The sequence below is a fragment of the Coprinopsis cinerea genome (assembly GCF_000182895.1).
Source record: "Coprinopsis cinerea okayama7#130 chromosome 1 map unlocalized cont3.1, whole genome shotgun sequence".
NCBI classification, from domain to species: domain Eukaryota; kingdom Fungi; phylum Basidiomycota; class Agaricomycetes; order Agaricales; family Psathyrellaceae; genus Coprinopsis; species Coprinopsis cinerea.
In genome coordinates, this window is record NW_003307544.1 from 2080497 (window position 1) to 2098886 (window position 18390).

Below are 18390 nucleotides of genomic sequence, written 5' to 3' on the forward strand. Positions count from 1 at the left end.
CGTTTAGGGATATATATTAGAGCAAGGGGTATACTATAGACTAGATTTCTGAAGACTCAGACTCATCGTCCACAATCAACCATTCGGCGTCAGATCCGCTGTCCTGCCTTTCGGAGACGACACTCCATCCTTCTTGGTCGGATGTTGGCTGTTGTGGAGACGCTCCGCGTTTCCCGACCGGGTGCGCATCTCCTCGTAGAACTGGTTCGCTTCGTTCATCCTGTTCGCTTCGGCCTGCTTGGCGTCCAGCCATCGCTGAAGAAGTTTCGCGTTATCGCGTGAGAGTGTCTGGTTGCGTTCTTCAATCTGACCTAGCTCTAACTGCAGGGTACTGATTTCATCGTGCAGAATCTAGCCAACGAGTGATAAGTACATCGTATAGGTGGAGCGTCGTGCAGCATACCTGGACTGTGCGATCCTTCTCCGCCATGAGTTCATTATGTTGATCAACCTTCTTCTTTACAACGGCCAATTCCTCTTTCGCTCTTCTGTGACTCTCTGCCTCTATCCGAATGAGCTCCTCCTTCTCGCGCAGGGTTTCGTTCATTGACAATAGCCGCTGCGAGTTCTGGCTCTGGGTCTTGTAGACTGTGGCGAGTTCATCGCGTAAGGATGATATTTGCGATTCTAGAGATGAGATATAGGCGGCTTGTACAGGGTTCCTAGTCGTTTGGGGTTGGGGTGGTTAGTAGAATGACGGTGATCGAACTGGGGTAACTGACTCTTCACCAGTGCTGGCTAGCAGAACTGTAGAAGCATTCGGGTTCCCTTTGACTGTATTAACAGCTCGTAATAGCGAGGCATTCCGTTCTTTCAGCAATTTGGTCTGTTGCGCCAGCCGTCGATCTTGAGTTGTGTGAGCTCACGGGGGACTGATACCCGGCCATGTGGACGTACATTGTTCAATAATCCCAGCAAAAACAGCTTCACGTTCATTTCTCTCTGCTAGTCGGACACGCAAAACCTCTTGCCATGATGGCTCGGCCATTTTGAGATTACGCAGTGAAGGTGGTTCGTGGCAGGACCAACTCGAAGATGCAACGGCCATCCCTATAATCGGAGTTTGAATGACGCATTGGGCAGCAGGCTCCGGGGTGCTCGTTGCAACACCGCAACTGTCCGCTGCTCCAGATATTGCATACCCTCATCTCGAACCAGACGACCCTTAGCTACAAGTCATGGGCCGTGTTCTTCTCAAGGTGAACATACATCTTGAACCAGGAGACATAGTTGTACTGACTCCTAAAAGGTTATCATTTTGGGCGATAGTGGGTTCGTCTGTTCCAATGAAACGTCGAGAGCCATAGTGGCTCATAAGAAATATCTGCAGCGTCGGGAAGACATCCTTGATGAACCAATATGTCAACAAGCGATTCAGCAATCAGTACAAGGCAACTATCGGTGCAGACTTGTATGCTCTTTCCCTCTGTTTCAATTGTGGCGAGATACTCAAAGTGACTGTGCACATAGCTTAACGAAGGAGGTCATGGTGGATGATCGTTTGGTGACAATGCAGGTACAGCAAAGCTTCGCCTTTGCTGACTCCAAACTCACTAATACTCGTCACGCAGCTCTGGGATACTGCAGGTCAAGAGCGGTTCCAGTCTTTGGGCGTCGCGTTCTACCGTGGAGCCGACTGCTGTGTCCTGGTTTACGATGTGAACAGTGCCAAATCTTTCGAAACTCTCGACAGCTGGAGGGACGAATTCTTAATTCAAGCAAGTCCTCATGATCCCGAGAACTTCCCTTTCGTGGTGCTAGGAAACAAGATTGATGTGGAGGAAGGCAAGCGACAGGTGCGAGGGATGGTCTCTGGAATTATAATTGTTGCTGAGAACCTTGATACTTAGGTGACCCAGAAACGGGCCATGGCATGGTGCCAATCCAAGGGAAACATTCCTTATTTTGAGACCTCGGCGAAGGAGGCCATCAACGTCGAGCAAGCGTTCCAGACAGTTGCGAAGAATGCGCTTCAACAAGAGGCGGAGGAACAGCTGTGGGTTCTTTTCGAGCTTTCACTCGAACTTTGACTGACCTGAACACACAGTTACGTCGATTACCCCGACCCCATCCAATTGGATTCTGAGAGTTCTCAGAATTATGGCTGCAACTGTTAAGGTTTCTCTGTCAATACTATTACTCAACGTTCAACCTGTTACTGTTATGTTAGTATATGCATTGGGCTCCTGTACACACACACACACATAATTCTAGTTCTTGGACATTAAATCAAACATGCACAGTATTGCTTTCTTCATTCTGACTGTCGAAACTGTTACGTCACTTTGCCTGACTGGCGCTTGTTGTACCTTGTTGCAGGCCTGACGGGCCGCTGTATCGCCGATACATTCTTGTCCCAAGCCGTCACCGCATTCATCCCGATACCCCTTCTACCCTAATGAAAACCAGTTGTATCCCCTGAAATACACATGGGAAAGAGTAAAGTCAAGCAGCTATCCGCTGAGGAGGAAGAAGAAGTCTACATCGTCGGTACGCAGGCAGAACAGTTTTCCAGGGAGCCGCCATTGTATTCATACGAGCACGCCACTAGAGGTCATCGTTGCCGCTAAAGTCGTAGCAGATACGCCCCCGCCCTCTCCCAAGAAGAAGAAAAAACGTGGTAGAAAGTCGAAGGCAGAGGAAGCTGAGGAACCGGAGTCTCTGAGTTGGGTGCGTTTGGATTAGAACATATCTGTCCGAGTTGAAGGCTTAATTAGCGGCTTCTGGCAGCGCTATGAAGTGAAGGTGGGCATTCCAGATTCTACTGTTCAAAGGGACCATAGCTCATCGAGTGTTGTTCCAATCCCTTAGTGGGCGGGATATCCGGACGATGAAACGACGTGAGTCTGCCAGAAGCATTGGCTCAGAATACCAATATCTAACCGCGAGATTCAGCTGGGAACCAGAAGACAATCTTGGACCAGGATGCATGAAGCTTCTCGAACGGTTTTGGGCTGCAGTAGGAACCGATAACCAGGACTATCCGAAGGGTTACGTTGTGCAGGCACCCCAGGCGTGGATCAGTTAAGTGGACCCAGAACGAAGAAGGCCCTCCATTGACAACAATGTCGAACAGAGAAAGAGAAGGAACGCTTCGCCAAAGACTTGAAGAAGGAGAAGGAAAAAAAGGCCTCCAGTGCTTCAGTGGCTCGGGTCAGTGCCTCTAGTGTTTAACCTTCACAGATACTTATGTTCCGTGCAGGAAGCTAAAGAGAAAGAAGAACCCTTGGAAGAACCCAAGTCCTTGTCAGTCACAAAACATAAAACGTCCAAGAAGCGAAAGGCGAGTGTCGCGCCGTTTACATTTGACCTGCTCCCAACATCGTGTCGTTCAGGCCCCCAAGGTACAAGTCAGCGAGGAATCGGACGGTGACTCGGACGCCTCAGAGCCACTCGCAAAGAGACGTAAAACGTCTTCGGTTCAGTTCATTCCCTCATACTGCCGGAAATCGCTTTCTGATCTGATTCCAGGAGCCTAAATCCCACAAAAAATCTCAGAAAGGATCGAGAAAAGAGACTGCAGTGAGAGCCAAAGTTGAAGAGACAACGCCCCCTTTACCGAGTGTGCCGAAATCCAACGTAAGGTCTCCTGGAACATCCTTGCGACTCTAGTTGACCTGCGGTTCAGAAAAAACGCGTTGAATCTACTCCCGTTGAACCGACCTCACCTAATCTCGTTCCTTCTCTTTTCTCCGATGACGATGTCAGGTCGCCAGATGCCTCCCCACAAGCCACTCCGGTACCTGTTGAAGTTCCGCCTCTTCCAACCCGCCCTGCTGCTCCTCCTGTTCCCGTTCCTGCTCCTAACCCCGCCCCCCCGCCTCTACCTTCCCGAATGCCTTTCCAGAGCCAAGTAGCACCGAAGCCCCAGACTTTAAATCAGCCAGTCGACGGACCATCTACGGGTATATCTGCGAAGCAACGCATAGCGAAGCATGCGTTGGACCCACTTCCACCTAAGACGCTGGCAGCCGCTCCCCATTCAAGACCAACTCATCTTCCTCCCACTACGATGGGATCGACGTCCATCATGACAACTGGATTCCGGAAGAGTATCCCGACGCCTGCCATCGCCCAGCGCCATTTTGAACCGACGCTTGCTTCTATCAATGCGCGACCTGCGTCACCACCTCCAACGGAACCTCCCAATAATGAACCTCCTTCACGGACGGCATTCGAACCTTCTAATGATATACAAGACCTTTTCCCCCGTGACGATACTGAATTTGGGTATTTCACTTTATTCGGATGGTTAGACCATATATTTATAGATATTTAATTTGAAAGGAGTTCCGTGGAAGTAGACCAATTCCTCCAGTCAGCCATGCCGAAGGAGTAAGTCGTTTCTAAATGACCGTCGTACCTCGCACTCACTCTGGCCGGACGATTAGGCTTGCTGAAGCTTATCCAACTGTCAAGGAGTACGTCCACCGTACATTGGGCTTCATATCAACTCATTCTTTTCACCTGTAGGGCAGAGACATCCAACAATAGTGAGCCCGTACCTCCACCGGCATTACCTGCGTGGATTGCTGCTCAGACCCGGTGAGTAGATGCTGCTTTTATTCGCATCTTAATCTCAACGACTGGGTAGACAGAAGAAGGCTTGTTGGACTGGCTCCCTGTCGGTTCCTTTTGGGGGAAGCGATAGTATCCAGTTCAAGGTGGCCATCGAGGATGAGGTTGAGATCAGGAAAACAGGCTTCAGATTTCCATTCGCCCTCTCCGGGTCAGGTTCGCAGTTGGCAGTTCAAGGTCTATATGATTTAGTAGACATTAGGGTGATAGTGGGAGCATGCAGGCCTCCTGCATACCGTGCCCAAGTGTCTCGACAGCCACAGGACGAGAACGATACAGCCTGGTCATTACTCATACAACACATGATTCGGAAGCAGCAGGTATATTTTTTGAACCTCCCTATTCATTAAACGCTGATGAGATAGACAGGTTGCCCTCGTCCCCCTTACCCTCAGTGGCCAATGTGTTGCCATCCTCCTCATACACCCTGCCATCACGAATCCCCTCTCGATTGCAACAAAATTCTCTGTGAGACATGTGAAGAATGACGGTTTCGTTGCAGAACTTCTACCCTGGAGTCTGACTGCCAAACAAATCTCGGAGGACGCCATGATGGAACGCAACAGGAGAGATCTACTCTTCGAAAGATGCTACCATGCACTTACTTCGGAATATGACAAGGTCAAGTCCAAGCGACTAGAACTTGAAAGAATGGGCCAAGCACCTCGACAATGGGAATCGGTTGTGAAGCGCAGACCCCTGTTTCAACTGGCGATACGCGTTCTCGGGTTCCCCACCGAAATTTACGAATACCTCAAATTGACGACCCGACACTACGCAATAATTTCTCCTCTGAGTCCTCAGAGGAACAGAGTAGCGGAATTGGAAAGCGAATTGCTGCATAACATACTACAAAGGGTCAAACGGGAAACGCCACCGCCCAAGGACTCAGTCAAGGACAAGGACAAAGAAAAGGCAAGAAAACCTGCCATCAGGATGACAAGGAGTCCTGAGCGTGCTGGGATGCTGTTCATCCACGTCAGTGCTCTTCAAAATCTAGACAAGCTCCCTTATTTCCGCGAAAGGATCCTATCGAAGGAGTACATTCGCATGTACATGTTCGGGTCGAATCCCTCATGCCCTTCCAGTTTCTGGGGCTTGCATGAGATCTACCCATGCGGTAAGAACATCAACTCCACTTGGCAAGATTTTATTGACATTATTGTGTCTTAGGGGGAGTTGTGACATTAACACCCGGAGTTATCCTTCGAAGACCTTTTGAATTACCCGGAAGATTGAAGGAGATCAACGAGCACCCTCTTTGGACAGTTTACGTCTGTCCGGCAGTCATTGGCATGATTGCCACCTTGTGCAACGCCAAATCACCGTAAGCACCTTGTACTCTATCGTTGCTCCCACTCATGCACACCCGCCTGCTCGCAGAAACCAGTTCCTTGTTCCTTACATCCTGAATGCCATCTCCCGGGGAGAAATGGCGCTGCTGGAGGCGCCTCCTGAACCGAAAACATGGTCAAGTCCACGCGATACCCGGACATCGTGGCTGAGGGAGTATATGCACTTCTCGTCTCCCACCCCAGAGGATGTGCTTCTACGTGGTATTGAGGCATTCAATTCTCGTTACGCGAACTTAAATTCCGCTTCCCGGGAGGCTAGATTGGAGGAAGACGTTGTGAAAGATCTGAAGGCTATGCAGAGAAATCCTGCGATTGCGAAGAATTATCGTCGCTATGTATTGCTCACTAGTTCGAGTAGTGACGAAGCAACACCTTTAGACTCGGTGTGTGCTAAGATGATAGTATTATATCATGAGCTGCAGCTGACTTGTTTCACCCTTTTAGATTGAGCGCACCTCACCCATGAAATTCGACTTTAAAGATGGGTTCTCGTTGAATTAGAATTGTATTTTCTTTTACCTGCCCACTTCGCGGATCTGAAGGCTTAATTGTATACTATCTTACTTTAATTCTTAGGGGTCGGGTTAGATGGGCGGATATACTTCTCGTCGTTCCACTACTTGTCCTTCTATGTGACTACATGAGGATATCTTGTAACTTCTCCGTCATGTCGTCAGCCTCTTCCCAAACCTGTGCTGCTTTTGCCTGTGTGGATCGACGCAGGCATGAATTCCAGTCAGTGGTCAAATGTTGGTCATCGGCCGTCGGTTCGCGACGACGCCAGTGAAGATTGAAGCTTGAAGACGTACCGCCTTGAAAGCCTTATCTCTCGACGATTCCTGCAACTCCCCTGCTGCAACCAATTCATCCAGGATCTGCAAGGGACAGTCAACTCTGTGGAACGGATGAGACGAATACACCTACGCTGTAAGCCTGTTGGAAGTTGAAGATACTGCCAGTGTGCACGAGGGATACAGAACAGATCGTAAATTGGACTCGATGTTTGGATCCGACCATAAACCAAGAACCCACATGTCCAACTCGCACACCTACAACAGTCAGTATAGTATGTGGTCTGTCGGATTGTAAAAGAGAAGGCCTTACATTTCCGAAATACCTATCCAGGATCTCCACGTAACGGTGAATGATCTCTAGGGTAAGGAGTTCATTGTCTCCCTCTGCGATCTCGCATACAAAGAACAATGAGGCGTAGCGTTTATACACAATCTGGAAGTAATCAACTTATGCTCCACACCGCAACCGGAGCGGGCGAATTGACACACCTTCCTCCCTGTGTAAGATTAAGCGCTCATTTCAACGAGGACCAAGGTCATGCTTGGACTGTGCTTTCAGGCCCACCTTTGTGCTCGAGAAAGTTACAGACCCTGGGAGGACGGCCTAAGACCAGTTGCGACACCTCTCGGACTATCTTTGCCTTGTCTTTGCCTGGGAGAGTGATATACCATTTGGACAACCTCAGCTTTCCTAAATAACATGGCAAATGAGGACCATTCCATTGCCTCGCCGCGCTGTGTCGGAGTTGTACCATGCCGGACGTACCTTGGCGAGACAGCAGGAAGAAGTAGTTGATCATTGGTAAAGGAAGAGAGGGGGAGTTAGTACGACACTCAGGCTTCGTGAACATGTCTCCAGCGGCGCACAGTTGCCGTAACCACACCTGCTGTTCGGTATCAGAAGCTTACTGCGAACTGCGGAACTACATTTCTTCGGATTGTCCTATGTTACAAGAAGTACAGTTCGGGTTCAGATACGGTTCTTTTGAATCAAGAGTTCCAGACGAAGAACGAAAAGGATGGACATACGCTCTCGGCACGAGAGATCTGGGAATAATTCAAGGAATAATTCATAAGCGACTGTGTCCGACAAGTTCAGAGACGAAAGGGGGTCTTGGGGTAGGCGAGCTTGGACGTGGCGGCGTCGTCGCAGAACCAGTGGAGGGTGCCCGGGAAGGCCGGTCTGACGCGAGCAGCCGGGAGACCAGTCTCAGGGTTGTCGAGGATCTGGGCAAGCATGTCTGCCTTTTCACCACCAGCTGCGACGAATGCGACCCGAGCTGCATGGTTGATGACGGGGAAGGTCAGAGTGATGCGCTTAGGAGGAGGCTTTGGGGAGTCCTCGAGGTAGGCGACCCATCTGTCTGACTCTGAGAGCAGCGAATGACCGGGGAAGAGGGATGCCGTGTGCCCATCGGGTCCCATTCCCAAGAGGATGAGGTCGAAGACGGGGAAGCGGGCCGCATCCTTCTGAGCGAACTCACGGATGAGTTCGGTCTCGTAGGCATCGGAGAGGGCTTCAATATCGTCGAGCAACGAGGGATCGAGGGCATGGATCTGCTCCTTAGGGATGTCAACCTTGGAGAACAGAACTTCGGTGCAGGCCCGGTGGTTAGAGTCGGCATGATCAAGGGGTACAACGCGCTCATCGACATAGTACACATGCCTGGAGATCTAATCGTCAGTTTCCAGCCGTTTCTTCAGGACATTGGGTATAGTACTCACCAGTTACTCCACTTGATCCCTGGGTTCCCGATGAGCCCTCGTAGCATTTTGGGCAGAGATCCACCTGAAAGGGCAATCGTGAACTTGCCCTTCTTATCGATGGCCTCCTTCTGTGCCTTGGCCACGAAGGCTGCCAATGACTCGACGAGGGCGTCGGTATCGGCAAAAGACAACAGCACTGGGGCGTTTGGAGGTGTGTGAGTGGTCGTCATTGCTGGTGGAGCTGAGAGAAAGACGGCGCTTGACCTTGAGCCTGCACGGAAATCATGAGAATAGGTTGGCTTAGCTAAGTAGTTAACAAACAATCCTGACACATTAAAAATCCAATTAAATTCCCCCCGACAATCTGAAATCAAAAATGACCAAAGTAACATCTATTGTGGCTATGAAGGGCGCGTCTTTCCAAGTTTGTTAGGTCTCCGAGGCATATCCGCATCTTCCTCGGCTACCGTCTGGTGAGATGGTGTCCAACGAGAGTCACTTGAGCTCCGCAAGCTCTTCTGCCCGGTTGCCTCAAGATTAGACGGAATTTGTGGCACTGGTGGGACAGGATGTGCATCGTTTTTCGGTAGCGCCGAACGAAGGGATGACATCGAGGCTGGTCGCTGGGGTTTCCGAGACCGTGAAGACTGAACACTCTCTCCCGATACATCAGATGGGGCTGAGCACGACAATAATCAGCAAACCAAAAAATGTCGAACGAAGACAGCAACTCACAATCTGCATTTGAACTTGGTAGTAGCCATGAATCAACAATGCTGCGACGATGGGAAAGTGCTAGGGATTCTCTGCTGTTGTTCGTGGATGCCAATGGTGTTGGAAGCACAATTTGAACTTGATTGTACGGAGAGTGGGGAAGCCCGCGAACAGTGTGGCGGCTTGTCCGGGAATTCATACTCTGCATCGAGGACATGGATAATGGTCGCGGTCTTCGAGCGGGTGATCCATAACGAAGGTCGGCCACAGGACGAGGCATAGGCGGAGCAGAGTCGGGAGAGTTGAGAGGGAATGCATGGGGGGAAGCGCAACTAACGTCGCTGGAATTATAGGACGAGGACGATCCCGGGCGACCGCCATGATACGAAGGGCTAGGAAGCGGTAGGTGCTGTGAAGAGTCTGCACTGACTGGTGGCAAGTCGAATTCCTGCCCTGACTCTGTCGCTGACACAGAGGATGAGGGAGCAGAGCCCGACAACAACGGACTCTCTTTGCCAAGAAGCGACGCCTTGCTTCCCATTGAGTGAGTTGCGGGGAGGGCAGGTTGAAACCATGTCGGAGGCCGTGATAGTGAGTTTTCGTGTGCTGCTACGCGGTGCTCTCGATGGTGGGCAAGTGGCTGAACAGGAGGTAGGGGTGCAGGGTTGGCTGAACGGCGACAGTTGCGTATTGTTCGGTAGAGAAAGTAGCAGAGAATCAGTCCCGCGGCGCTGGAGCAGGCTGCGATGATGATAATGTTCTGGCGGGAAAGCCCTTCGCCTTCGTCGTCAGCGCGGTAATAAATATCTGCGGTAGGTGCTGCGGGCATTGGTAATCGTTTGAATCAAGGAATGAATGTGGTAAAATGAGCGACTGGAGGGTTTGAATCCTTTATGGATTCAGCTGAGCGCTACTCGATGCACGCTGAGCGGCTACCGAGTGTCTATGCGACGAGCGCGTAGCAATAAGTTACTGGGTGATGCAGACGTTCTGAGTCAGTCGACGACGAGGAAGACAACGGCAGCGAGAAACCTACATGGTCGTTGGCAATAAACAAGGCCAGACTGTGCTGTTCCTGACAGCGACGATGATCTTGTCTCCTTAATCGCATCATTGTCTTGGCACCCGCTATAGACTCCGGTCCGCTGTGATTTGAGTACTACCGTTGATGTTCGCTCATCGCCGTCTGCAACGATGACCCCCCCTCCCCGGCAGCGTCAGGCCCACTCAATAGCGTCGTCGGTGCCAACAAAGGCCACCCAACAAACCCTCGCTCGCCGTCTTCTAGTCCCTCCTCATTCCAATGAAGACCTTCCGCAGCTGTTGTCAACGCCAGGGTTACTCCCGGAGCTCACAGCCGAGTTGTACGACTTCATTGCGCTCGCGCTGCGAGCCTATGTAAATCCATGGTGGACAAAGCTCACCCGCTACGATAAAGAGTTTCTTCCACATATCAACAAGATCATCGTCCATGTCATTGGAAACCTGGAGGAGCGCTTGAAGGCCGTCGACCTTCCTGCTCTTGTCTTTCATGACCTTCCTTCCATCATCACCCAGCACTATGTCGACTACCGCAATGCTCAGTCCAAACTATCTACTTCGTATGCATGCGGTGGGGCATCGTCTCTGTCTACCTTGTTTGCCCAGATGCAACCACATATGGCGATTTCGCCCGACGGCAAAATCGACCCCGAATACTATCGCCAAATCTTTGACCAGGTATTGAAGCTCTGCCTTCCCCCAGAAGACTACGAGCCAGAAGTAGAACGTACGATAGTACGAGAAATCCTGATCAAGGTTTTTGTCAACGACGTGATACCCAAGATTAGCCAACCTTGGTTCATTCACAAGTCCATCCTCGATCTCATCGGGCCCCTCGAGGAAACCCTGTATTCAGTGAGTTTATAAATACTTTTGGAAGACATCTGAAAAGCTGATGTATACATAGCCGCCGCAGACATCGCAGAACTCAACCCAGGAATCTTCTTTCTTTCATAACTTCGTAGTGGTCGTCCTCTCCGCGCTCCAGTCCTTCTCTGGCATCTGCCTGGCGCTTATGCACTCTTACAAGCAGACTGTCAACACCATCAAAATGGTCAACCAATCTCCAAGCCACAGCCCACGACCTGACCCAGCACCGTTTGAGTTAAGGCAGCCTAAACCAACCAACCTCCGCCTACCTCCGTCCCTTGCCAACTCGCGGTCCTTGTCCACGACGACCACGTCAACCGTCGCTTCAATCAATGACCCAGAAGCCAACTTCGTCCCACTTTTGCCTTTGCCGCCAAGGGAGTATAACAACTGTGCGGGTCCCCCACTGGCCATGATTTGTGAAATCATCCGTTCAGAAGATCGATTTTCTTCAACCTTACTTTTCACGACAATCTCAATGGTCTCGCTTTCAATATCCACGTTCTTGGACAAACTTTGCCATCATCTTCTTTACCAATTTTTGTCGCCTGCTTTCATTCTCAACATAACTCGATTATCGAAACGCACCCTGTTCCCCAACGGGTATCCAGGACCTCCGCCCGTGGAACCTACTGCCGAAGAGCAAGCAGAGCTGCGCGCACGACTTGTCGCATGGAGACCGAAGGGCGCCTTAGGTACGTCAGCTAGCCATTTTGGCCGGTGAAACTCCTCATTCGAATACTTCGCCCAGCACACGTCCTACCAATAGTCCTCGGTTCGGATCCCAGTGCGACACTTGACATTGCCATAGACCCACTTAGCGAGGCGCAATGTAATACTCGGCTCGTCATATTTGTACTGGACAGGATACTATTGGCTTTATTCCCCGAGTTGCTTGGCTGATGTATGTACCACTTTACCGTATACCCATCTTGTATTTACGATCATGACTTTTACGAACCTAATGGTCTATACTCTACTGTTACAAAGAGTGAACTATTTACAAGAATTACATGAATAACTTGAACGCGAAGCACACCATGATAAGGCTTCCAATTGCCTGCAAGGTGCAGAACGACCACGAGGAAATGTATGCAGTGGAGATAATGTGCAAAAAGGCAGCTGGGAATAGTATGGCTAGAGGTGCTCGTCAGGGGAGACCAGCTTGATGGATTGCACGCTTCAAACCACCGAAAAAGAGCTGTCGCCCGATGTCAACTGGTGCTGCTGAGAGGAATTTGAGAGACTCGACCCACATGCATAACGGCAGAAAGGCGAGACACGCGTTCGACGTGTTCCACCCAACTCACGATAAGGAGCCGCGCCTCTTCTTCCTCCTCCACAGACCGCTATGCCAGTTCGAAATTGGATTCAGATTTCTTTCAACTACTGGCAGAAAACGTACCACTCGCTCGGGAACTCGCAGTATCTCGTATGATTCGTCGTAGACTGTGTTCTAGGTAGGAAGTTGTCAATCAATGCAGGTTTGGATGAGTTGGCATGCTCACATAGTGTAACTTCTCGCTTTCTTCATAGGAAGGAGGCGGGCTTTCCGATTTGCGATATGGATGGAACCGAACGGACAAAGATACCGAACGTGAATAAGAAGGCAACCTTAGCTGGCTGGCGCTGGTCGGAAACGCAGGGCAGCTGGATCCCACCATAGCTCTAGTCGTGAAAAGCCTGAGGTAAACCTTGGAAAATTGAATAGGCCAGCGAAGAGGTCGACTAGCTGTTTGATAAAACTGTCGTTCAAAATGACGGCATGGTCTTTATTTGATACCTGGAATTGGGGACCCAGAAAGCTACCACACATTTAGTCCACAAGGCGGAGCTACGTCAGATATTCTCAGAGACGAAACAGGTAAGCCCGTTGCCCCAGCTATAGCAAGGTCACCGTTCACGAACATGGAACATGTACAGCAAAAGATACCTGTGACACTTCGCGGTTTGCAATCGTTCAAGTGAGGATATCGAGATGAAGATCCTACTGGGTATCACAGCCGCAAATTTCAGCCTGTATGCTCACCTACTATGCCAAGGGTCCGGAATGCCAACCGACACCGCTGGATATGCAGGGACGGCGTCAGTTCCCTTCAGATTATGCTTCCGCAGTACCGTTAAGGGAGAAGATCGGGCGCCACCTACTGACCTTGACGCCAGACAGGGCTTCTTCCATTGAATGAAGCCGGCAGAGTGGACTAGAAATTTTGGAGGGACGTGGGGAAGGTCCAAGGTCGCTGCATCTCTAGATGTGGGATCTCATCAGTACGGTACCTTCAGATCCACGGGAACGTTGTTCCAAAGCGGTCTTTACCGTTTGTGACTCGTACGGACATGGTCATTGCCGATTCTGGGTAGGCAAAAGCCAGACTGTGAACCGACGTCAACGGTCAGGTTAAGGGAATGAGCGACGCGTCAATCGCGTGGATAACACGCTTCCTCGCGTTGGACTGAATGTGGCGGGAACCCAACGGGGACCAGGATTCGCTCTGTTGAATGTTCCACTCCTACATCAGAGGTCCCGGTCCCGCCTGATCGACACCCGCTTCGCGTCGCCTCTTGGGACCATCGTAGGATAATATCCATAATCTGTCGTTTGGAAATGACGCGTCGTTGCCGGGCAGGGTGGGCGCTTGACTTGACAGGAATTGGAGCCAATGAATGCTCGAGGAAGGGTGAGCCAAAGTCCGCTACGTCCACACCTGGAAGAACATGAAAGAAAGATTGTCTCTTCCAAATGCACTTTGCCTTCATTTGAACCCTGTCGCGCCTACAAGACCAGAAATTTCTGCATCGCATCTGAGAGTGTGTGCGTCGTCATCTGAGCTTGGGACTTCGGCGAACGATAACCTACCTTCCACAAGCCACCGAAAACGATACTAAATTAAATTACCCTAAGGTTCGTGTTGCCCCAATCGAGAGTCGTCGTCGTTGGGCTGGGAATGGGGTGCATTGGGGTAACTGATTGCCAGTAAGCCGGTAAGTAGCCAGGTGGCAATCATCCTCTAGGCAGAATGCGGTTGTGCATTCAGTTAGAAGGGATGTCGTGGTTACAATGCATGGGAGTGTCGAACTGGCTCTGTGACGCTCGTCGCTGACAGCTGATATCGACGCTGTGCAAAGCTCGCCCGAAAGCCCTGAAGAACTGGAAGGATCCCGGCTCTCAGTTAAGCATTCACATCCTATCTGCAGGTCCGGACAGACTGAAGAGGCGCTTCTAGTTGGACCGTGGCTATGTAGGAGAATCAGTGGTGATGTCAATTTGAGGTTCTTTGCACTTCTTACCAAATGGCCAAATGCACGTACGTTGTATCCACCAGCGGGAAGCGACAAATGAAATCGATATACTACATCTTGGAGGCGACTGTGGGTTATTAAAATGACGTTCATGACTCCTGTCGGGTTTACAGAAGAAAGTCAACGAGTTGTAGGAGTTGAGAAGGATGAAGAATTGATGGGGATGAGATGAGTCTAGGACGTCGATGGTGCGTTCCCTAGACCTCGGATTTGGTGAAGTATCTTCTGGCCATCTCCCATTGACAGTCGCCTTTAACGTCTACTTAAAAGTGCTTTGATTTTCCACCGTTTAGATCACACAAAAGCAACACCGGAACCCGGCGCGATACCTATTAGTCCGACAAAAAATCGAGGACAAACAAACTTGACGCAACTTATCTTCACTCCGTTTCCTTGGGCCAGCGCTTCTTTGGAGAATGTTCCACAACGGTACGATCGACGGTCTCCAGGCAATAGCTTTATCGGGTTCAACCATTGCATGGCTGTCTCGAGACTAGCCACGACAGCGCATGCCTTCTAGCTCTGCCAACTATGTCCTTTTAGGAGTGCCACGACCCCCACTCGAAACCAGCCGCAAATCACATTCAATTACCCGTCACAATCTACACATTACGATCTAAACCGAGAGCACCCGCTCAAGGTCGGCCAGGGACCTGGGAGCGACTACGTCCCTAGAGTTTATCTCCAAGGAACGGAACATGAAAGTAAATAAGATCCAGTAGGAAGTGCTGTCACTGACTAGGACGTCTTGCAATTGGCGGACTTCTGGAATTGGCCATACCAGTATCGCTTCCTTCTTACTCCTGAAAACCAAGCGACCCTGTTCACCTCGAGTAAGTCGGCGCCAGTGCTCATGGGGCGTTCTCTACACCCACCTCATGCTGAGAAGAAAGACGATGACGGTAATGTTCCCATGTGCCATACCATCCCAGGTCAATGGAGACCACCTCATATGCTCTGGAAGAACATAGAAGGAGAGAAGTAGGCTTGATAAACTGGTGAGACTTGCATTCAATACCCAGAATATCCCACTCACTGAAGAATCTATAGAGTAGCCACAGCCCGGAGGTCAGCCGTGATATCACAACTGGAACCGACAACCCGAGGTACTGACATCTCCCAATCCGAGTGTGCTGACGACTGCCCCAATGATCCGTTCTTGGGCCACAGGATTGTCTGGCAGAGCGTCCCTGATCGCCCTATAAACTAGCAGCGATATTAACCCGAGAAGCAATGAACCTTCATTGGGCACGGAAATTGAGCCTGGCGATTCAATAATGCATCGACGATGGCAATACACTCACAGTTTCCAAGCTGCCACATGGCCATTTCCGCCCTTGGTTGAAAGATCTCTGCTGGTATTTCCTCGCTTTCTTGGAGAAGCTGGTGGTAACACCATGCAGCACCCGGATACCCCCAAATCATGAGAAATGCGACAATGCTTGCTACTGTGAATGTTTCCCAGTGCCTAGGTCAGTTGTGGTGCTCGTATGATCCATTAGAACTCATAAGAACACGTACTTGGCTCTATGTAGAGGAAGTGGACATAATATATCCCTGGTAGAGCAAGAAATTCCTTCTTCATTGTAGGCTTATCTTGAGTTGAGAATGGAAACGAGTCAAGCTTGCCTCGTGTTTCCTTTGTATTCACTAGGTATGGCCTTTGAGGTTGTGACGGGTCCATCAATTATGTACTACTTACATGAAAAGTCGTCGAGGACGGGTAAGTACTTTTGCCGCGCGACACCCGCGCCATTGTTGGCGCTGATCCATGGTTATCAAGCGCGTTCGCAATGGCACAACTGCGGCCACGTATTGCCAACACCTCAGGTTGCAGCCTCATCGTATAAAAGGGCTTTAAACGCGATTCTGGTGCAACTGACTACGCTTAACCACTATATTCAACGAACGCGATGTCTTACACACAAAGCAATCATGGGTCCTATCTTCTCCACGTAGACAGAGGAACTAGGACCTTCGACAGTCCAAGTTCTTCAGTTTTCGACCTACCTCCCGAGCGACCAGACTCCGGACCTGCTCGAGCACCGCTTCCTTTAACTTCTGCACCTGCCGACCTCAGTGTCGTAAAGCCTGGGGATATCCAACAGTCTCGAGGTTCGGGCCCGTCATACATCATCATCTCCGGGGGCACAGGTGGCAATTCCATCTGCTCGAGCTTCGCCGATGCCTGCTTTGTACTGCCAGTCTCAGACGACGGCGGCTCGTCAAGCGAAATCATCCGCGTCCTAGGGGGGCCGTCCGTAGGTAGTACTCGGTTTGACTATTTCCGTTTTCAACTTTACGATTCACACCATCCATGCTTCAGGTGACATCCGCTCCCGGTTGGTTCGTCTGATTCCACAAGCCCCTCCGTCTTCGCCTTTGGACGCAATCAGAAACCTCCTAGCCCATCGTCTGCCTTCCAAGTGTTCTTACAAGGAAGCCCGTGAAGAATGGAGGGATATAGTGGAGGGGCGGAGTCCTCTTTGGAGAGGTATCCCAAATGACAGGAAAGAGACCATCCGGGGTATGCTAGGTTCCGATAAGATTTCGAGGTCTCTTTCTGATTCGTTTCTAGGGTTCCTGGTCTCTTTTGAGAGCGAACTACTCAAGAGAGCTCACAAGAACTTTGACTTCAGGAACGGGAGGTAAGATTGAATATGGCTGGATTGCTGTACCCAGTTGATGAGCGCCTAGCATAGGGAACTATTTCATTGCTGCAGCCCAGAACTTTTTCCGCTCCCTTCCATCCGCTATCTTTCTATTCTCATCGATCACCAACAGCCAGGTCAGTTGCTTCCCTTGGTACTGATTTGAATCTGCTGTTCATCGAGAAACCGCAGGCCCATATATTACCAGTTATCGTTACGAACCACACTGTTACTCTTGCTGCAGAGCTGGTAAAGAGGGTTCCTCAATTCTGGACGACGGTGGATGCTGACCTCCTCGCAGGAAGACGGCGAACGACTAGTTGGTCAATGCGAGATATCACACCCAGTTGCGAGCATATCGGTGCAAGTGTCCAATTCTGACGGCCTAATGTTCGCCCATGACGAGGATTCGGAGGGGATACCAGTGGCGGCCAACAATGTCATGTACGACCGTACAGGGGATGAACCAATTGATATTTTGCCAGCCCCAATATCGAGTAAGTACTGGACGTCACTTGAGCGAACCCCCCATTAACACCTGCCTCCAGAAGTGTACTATATAAATAGCTATGGGATGGAAATCCACCCCACTCCGAACCCCGATTTCATCTTCAATCTGAAGAGCAAGGACATCCTCGTTTACTCATGCGGTTCACTGTGGACGAGGTTAGTGCCTTGTTTTTTTTTCTTTACCTGGTATAATCATTTCCTGACTCACGCAGTATCATGCCTTGTCTCGCCTTGCGAGGCGTTGCAACGGCGATTGCAAGCTCGCATTCTTTACGCGCCAAAGTTCTATTGCGTAAGCGACCAGAAGCGTTCTTATATTACCTCGTGTGTGACCCTTCTGACCGCTTCCTGTAGTGAATGCCGAAAATGACAGGGAGACATACGGATACTCCGCGTTAGATTACATCAAGTACGTCGAAGGATATCAGCTGACCTTGGTAGGCTAAACTAACGACGAACGTTCGTCACTGACCTTACAGGGCCATTGTCAGAACCCTGAACACGAACTATTCGACGCGACAGTATGGTCTGGGGAACGCGAATACAATGTACCCAGCATCAGCTTTCATTACGGATCTTGTCTATCTCTCTGGTACCACAGTCAAGGTCGATCGACAGGAAATAGCGGTAAGATCGTAAAGCCACTGTCAGCTGACCAAGATGCTAAAATAGAGGTTAGAAACTTGGGGTTAAATGCACTGAAATACCCCAGCAGAACGCTGTTGGTGAGAAGGTATTGCGATTCGAAGCCGAGACTGTGCGCGAAGTTCTGGACGAGATTTGGTTGGACAGGCGGGAGGAGTGATGAACACTATATTTAGATTGTACATAGCGCCCAATTCCCACCGAGATCGTATAGGGTGTTGGTCT

The 18390-nt window shown here is 50.3% G+C and overlaps 9 protein-coding genes across 9 annotated transcripts; 4 read left to right on the plus strand and 5 right to left on the minus strand.

Annotated features, from left to right (window-relative positions):
* Positions 1 to 75: 75 nt before the first annotated feature.
* Positions 76 to 999, minus strand: CC1G_03709 (hypothetical protein; the record flags this gene model as incomplete). Its single annotated transcript, XM_001828863.2, has 4 exons — positions 898 to 999; positions 723 to 846; positions 404 to 662; positions 76 to 351 (listed from the first exon to the last, which is right to left on the minus strand). The coding sequence occupies exons 1-4, from the start codon at positions 986 to 988 to the stop codon at positions 76 to 78; spliced, it is 750 nt and encodes a 249-aa protein (XP_001828915.1). The 5' UTR covers positions 989 to 999.
* Positions 1000 to 1178: 179 nt separating this feature from the next.
* CC1G_03710 (RAB small monomeric GTPase) lies at positions 1179 to 2220 on the plus strand (the record flags this gene model as incomplete). Its single annotated transcript, XM_001828864.2, has 7 exons — positions 1179 to 1199; positions 1250 to 1272; positions 1331 to 1411; positions 1471 to 1516; positions 1572 to 1796; positions 1851 to 1996; positions 2048 to 2220. The coding sequence occupies 7 exons, from the start codon at positions 1179 to 1181 to the stop codon at positions 2115 to 2117; spliced, it is 612 nt and encodes a 203-aa protein (XP_001828916.1). The 3' UTR covers positions 2118 to 2220.
* A 209-nt stretch (positions 2221 to 2429) lies between these two features.
* On the plus strand, positions 2430 to 6434 carry CC1G_13672 (hypothetical protein; the record flags this gene model as incomplete). The annotated part of the gene is made up of 18 exons (XM_002912094.1): positions 2430 to 2490; positions 2552 to 2670; positions 2731 to 2745; positions 2812 to 2840; positions 2896 to 3023; positions 3077 to 3153; positions 3203 to 3250; positions 3336 to 3419; positions 3472 to 3579; positions 3629 to 4230; positions 4288 to 4335; positions 4392 to 4421; positions 4474 to 4545; positions 4595 to 4898; positions 4948 to 5698; positions 5752 to 5905; positions 5962 to 6316; positions 6378 to 6434. 18 exons carry the CDS (start codon positions 2430 to 2432, stop codon positions 6432 to 6434), a joined length of 3042 nt encoding a protein of 1013 aa, XP_002912140.1.
* Positions 6435 to 6569: 135 nt separating this feature from the next.
* CC1G_03713 (hypothetical protein) lies at positions 6570 to 7527 on the minus strand (the record flags this gene model as incomplete). The annotated part of the gene is made up of 8 exons (XM_001828867.2): positions 6570 to 6638; positions 6743 to 6808; positions 6858 to 6885; positions 6966 to 6982; positions 7038 to 7160; positions 7217 to 7224; positions 7293 to 7418; positions 7494 to 7527. The coding sequence occupies 8 exons, from the start codon at positions 7525 to 7527 to the stop codon at positions 6570 to 6572; spliced, it is 471 nt and encodes a 156-aa protein (XP_001828919.2).
* Positions 7528 to 7696: 169 nt separating this feature from the next.
* On the minus strand, positions 7697 to 8666 carry CC1G_03714 (6-phosphogluconolactonase; the record flags this gene model as incomplete). The annotated part of the gene is made up of 2 exons (XM_001828868.2): positions 7697 to 8393; positions 8453 to 8666. Coding segments are annotated over 2 exons (785 nt in total), but the record flags the coding sequence as incomplete, so codon positions are not given.
* A 169-nt stretch (positions 8667 to 8835) lies between these two features.
* Positions 8836 to 10120, minus strand: CC1G_13673 (hypothetical protein; the record flags this gene model as incomplete). Its single annotated transcript, XM_002912095.1, has 2 exons — positions 9170 to 10120; positions 8836 to 9113 (listed from the first exon to the last, which is right to left on the minus strand). The coding sequence occupies exons 1-2, from the start codon at positions 9975 to 9977 to the stop codon at positions 8836 to 8838; spliced, it is 1086 nt and encodes a 361-aa protein (XP_002912141.1). The 5' UTR covers positions 9978 to 10120.
* A 222-nt stretch (positions 10121 to 10342) lies between these two features.
* Positions 10343 to 11962, plus strand: CC1G_03715 (hypothetical protein; the record flags this gene model as incomplete). The annotated part of the gene is made up of 3 exons (XM_001828869.2): positions 10343 to 11044; positions 11097 to 11754; positions 11871 to 11962. The coding sequence occupies 3 exons, from the start codon at positions 10343 to 10345 to the stop codon at positions 11960 to 11962; spliced, it is 1452 nt and encodes a 483-aa protein (XP_001828921.2).
* Positions 11963 to 13477: 1515 nt separating this feature from the next.
* Positions 13478 to 15688, minus strand: CC1G_03716 (hypothetical protein; the record flags this gene model as incomplete). Its single annotated transcript, XM_001828870.2, has 6 exons — positions 13478 to 13832; positions 13956 to 14294; positions 15099 to 15224; positions 15396 to 15403; positions 15474 to 15622; positions 15664 to 15688. 6 exons carry the CDS (start codon positions 15686 to 15688, stop codon positions 13478 to 13480), a joined length of 1002 nt encoding a protein of 333 aa, XP_001828922.2.
* Positions 15689 to 16272: 584 nt separating this feature from the next.
* CC1G_03717 (hypothetical protein) lies at positions 16273 to 18325 on the plus strand (the record flags this gene model as incomplete). Its single annotated transcript, XM_001828871.2, has 11 exons — positions 16273 to 16624; positions 16686 to 16886; positions 16938 to 17007; positions 17057 to 17147; positions 17203 to 17259; positions 17312 to 17507; positions 17559 to 17676; positions 17733 to 17812; positions 17875 to 17929; positions 18000 to 18147; positions 18200 to 18325. 11 exons carry the CDS (start codon positions 16273 to 16275, stop codon positions 18323 to 18325), a joined length of 1494 nt encoding a protein of 497 aa, XP_001828923.2.
* Positions 18326 to 18390: the final 65 nt, after the last annotated feature.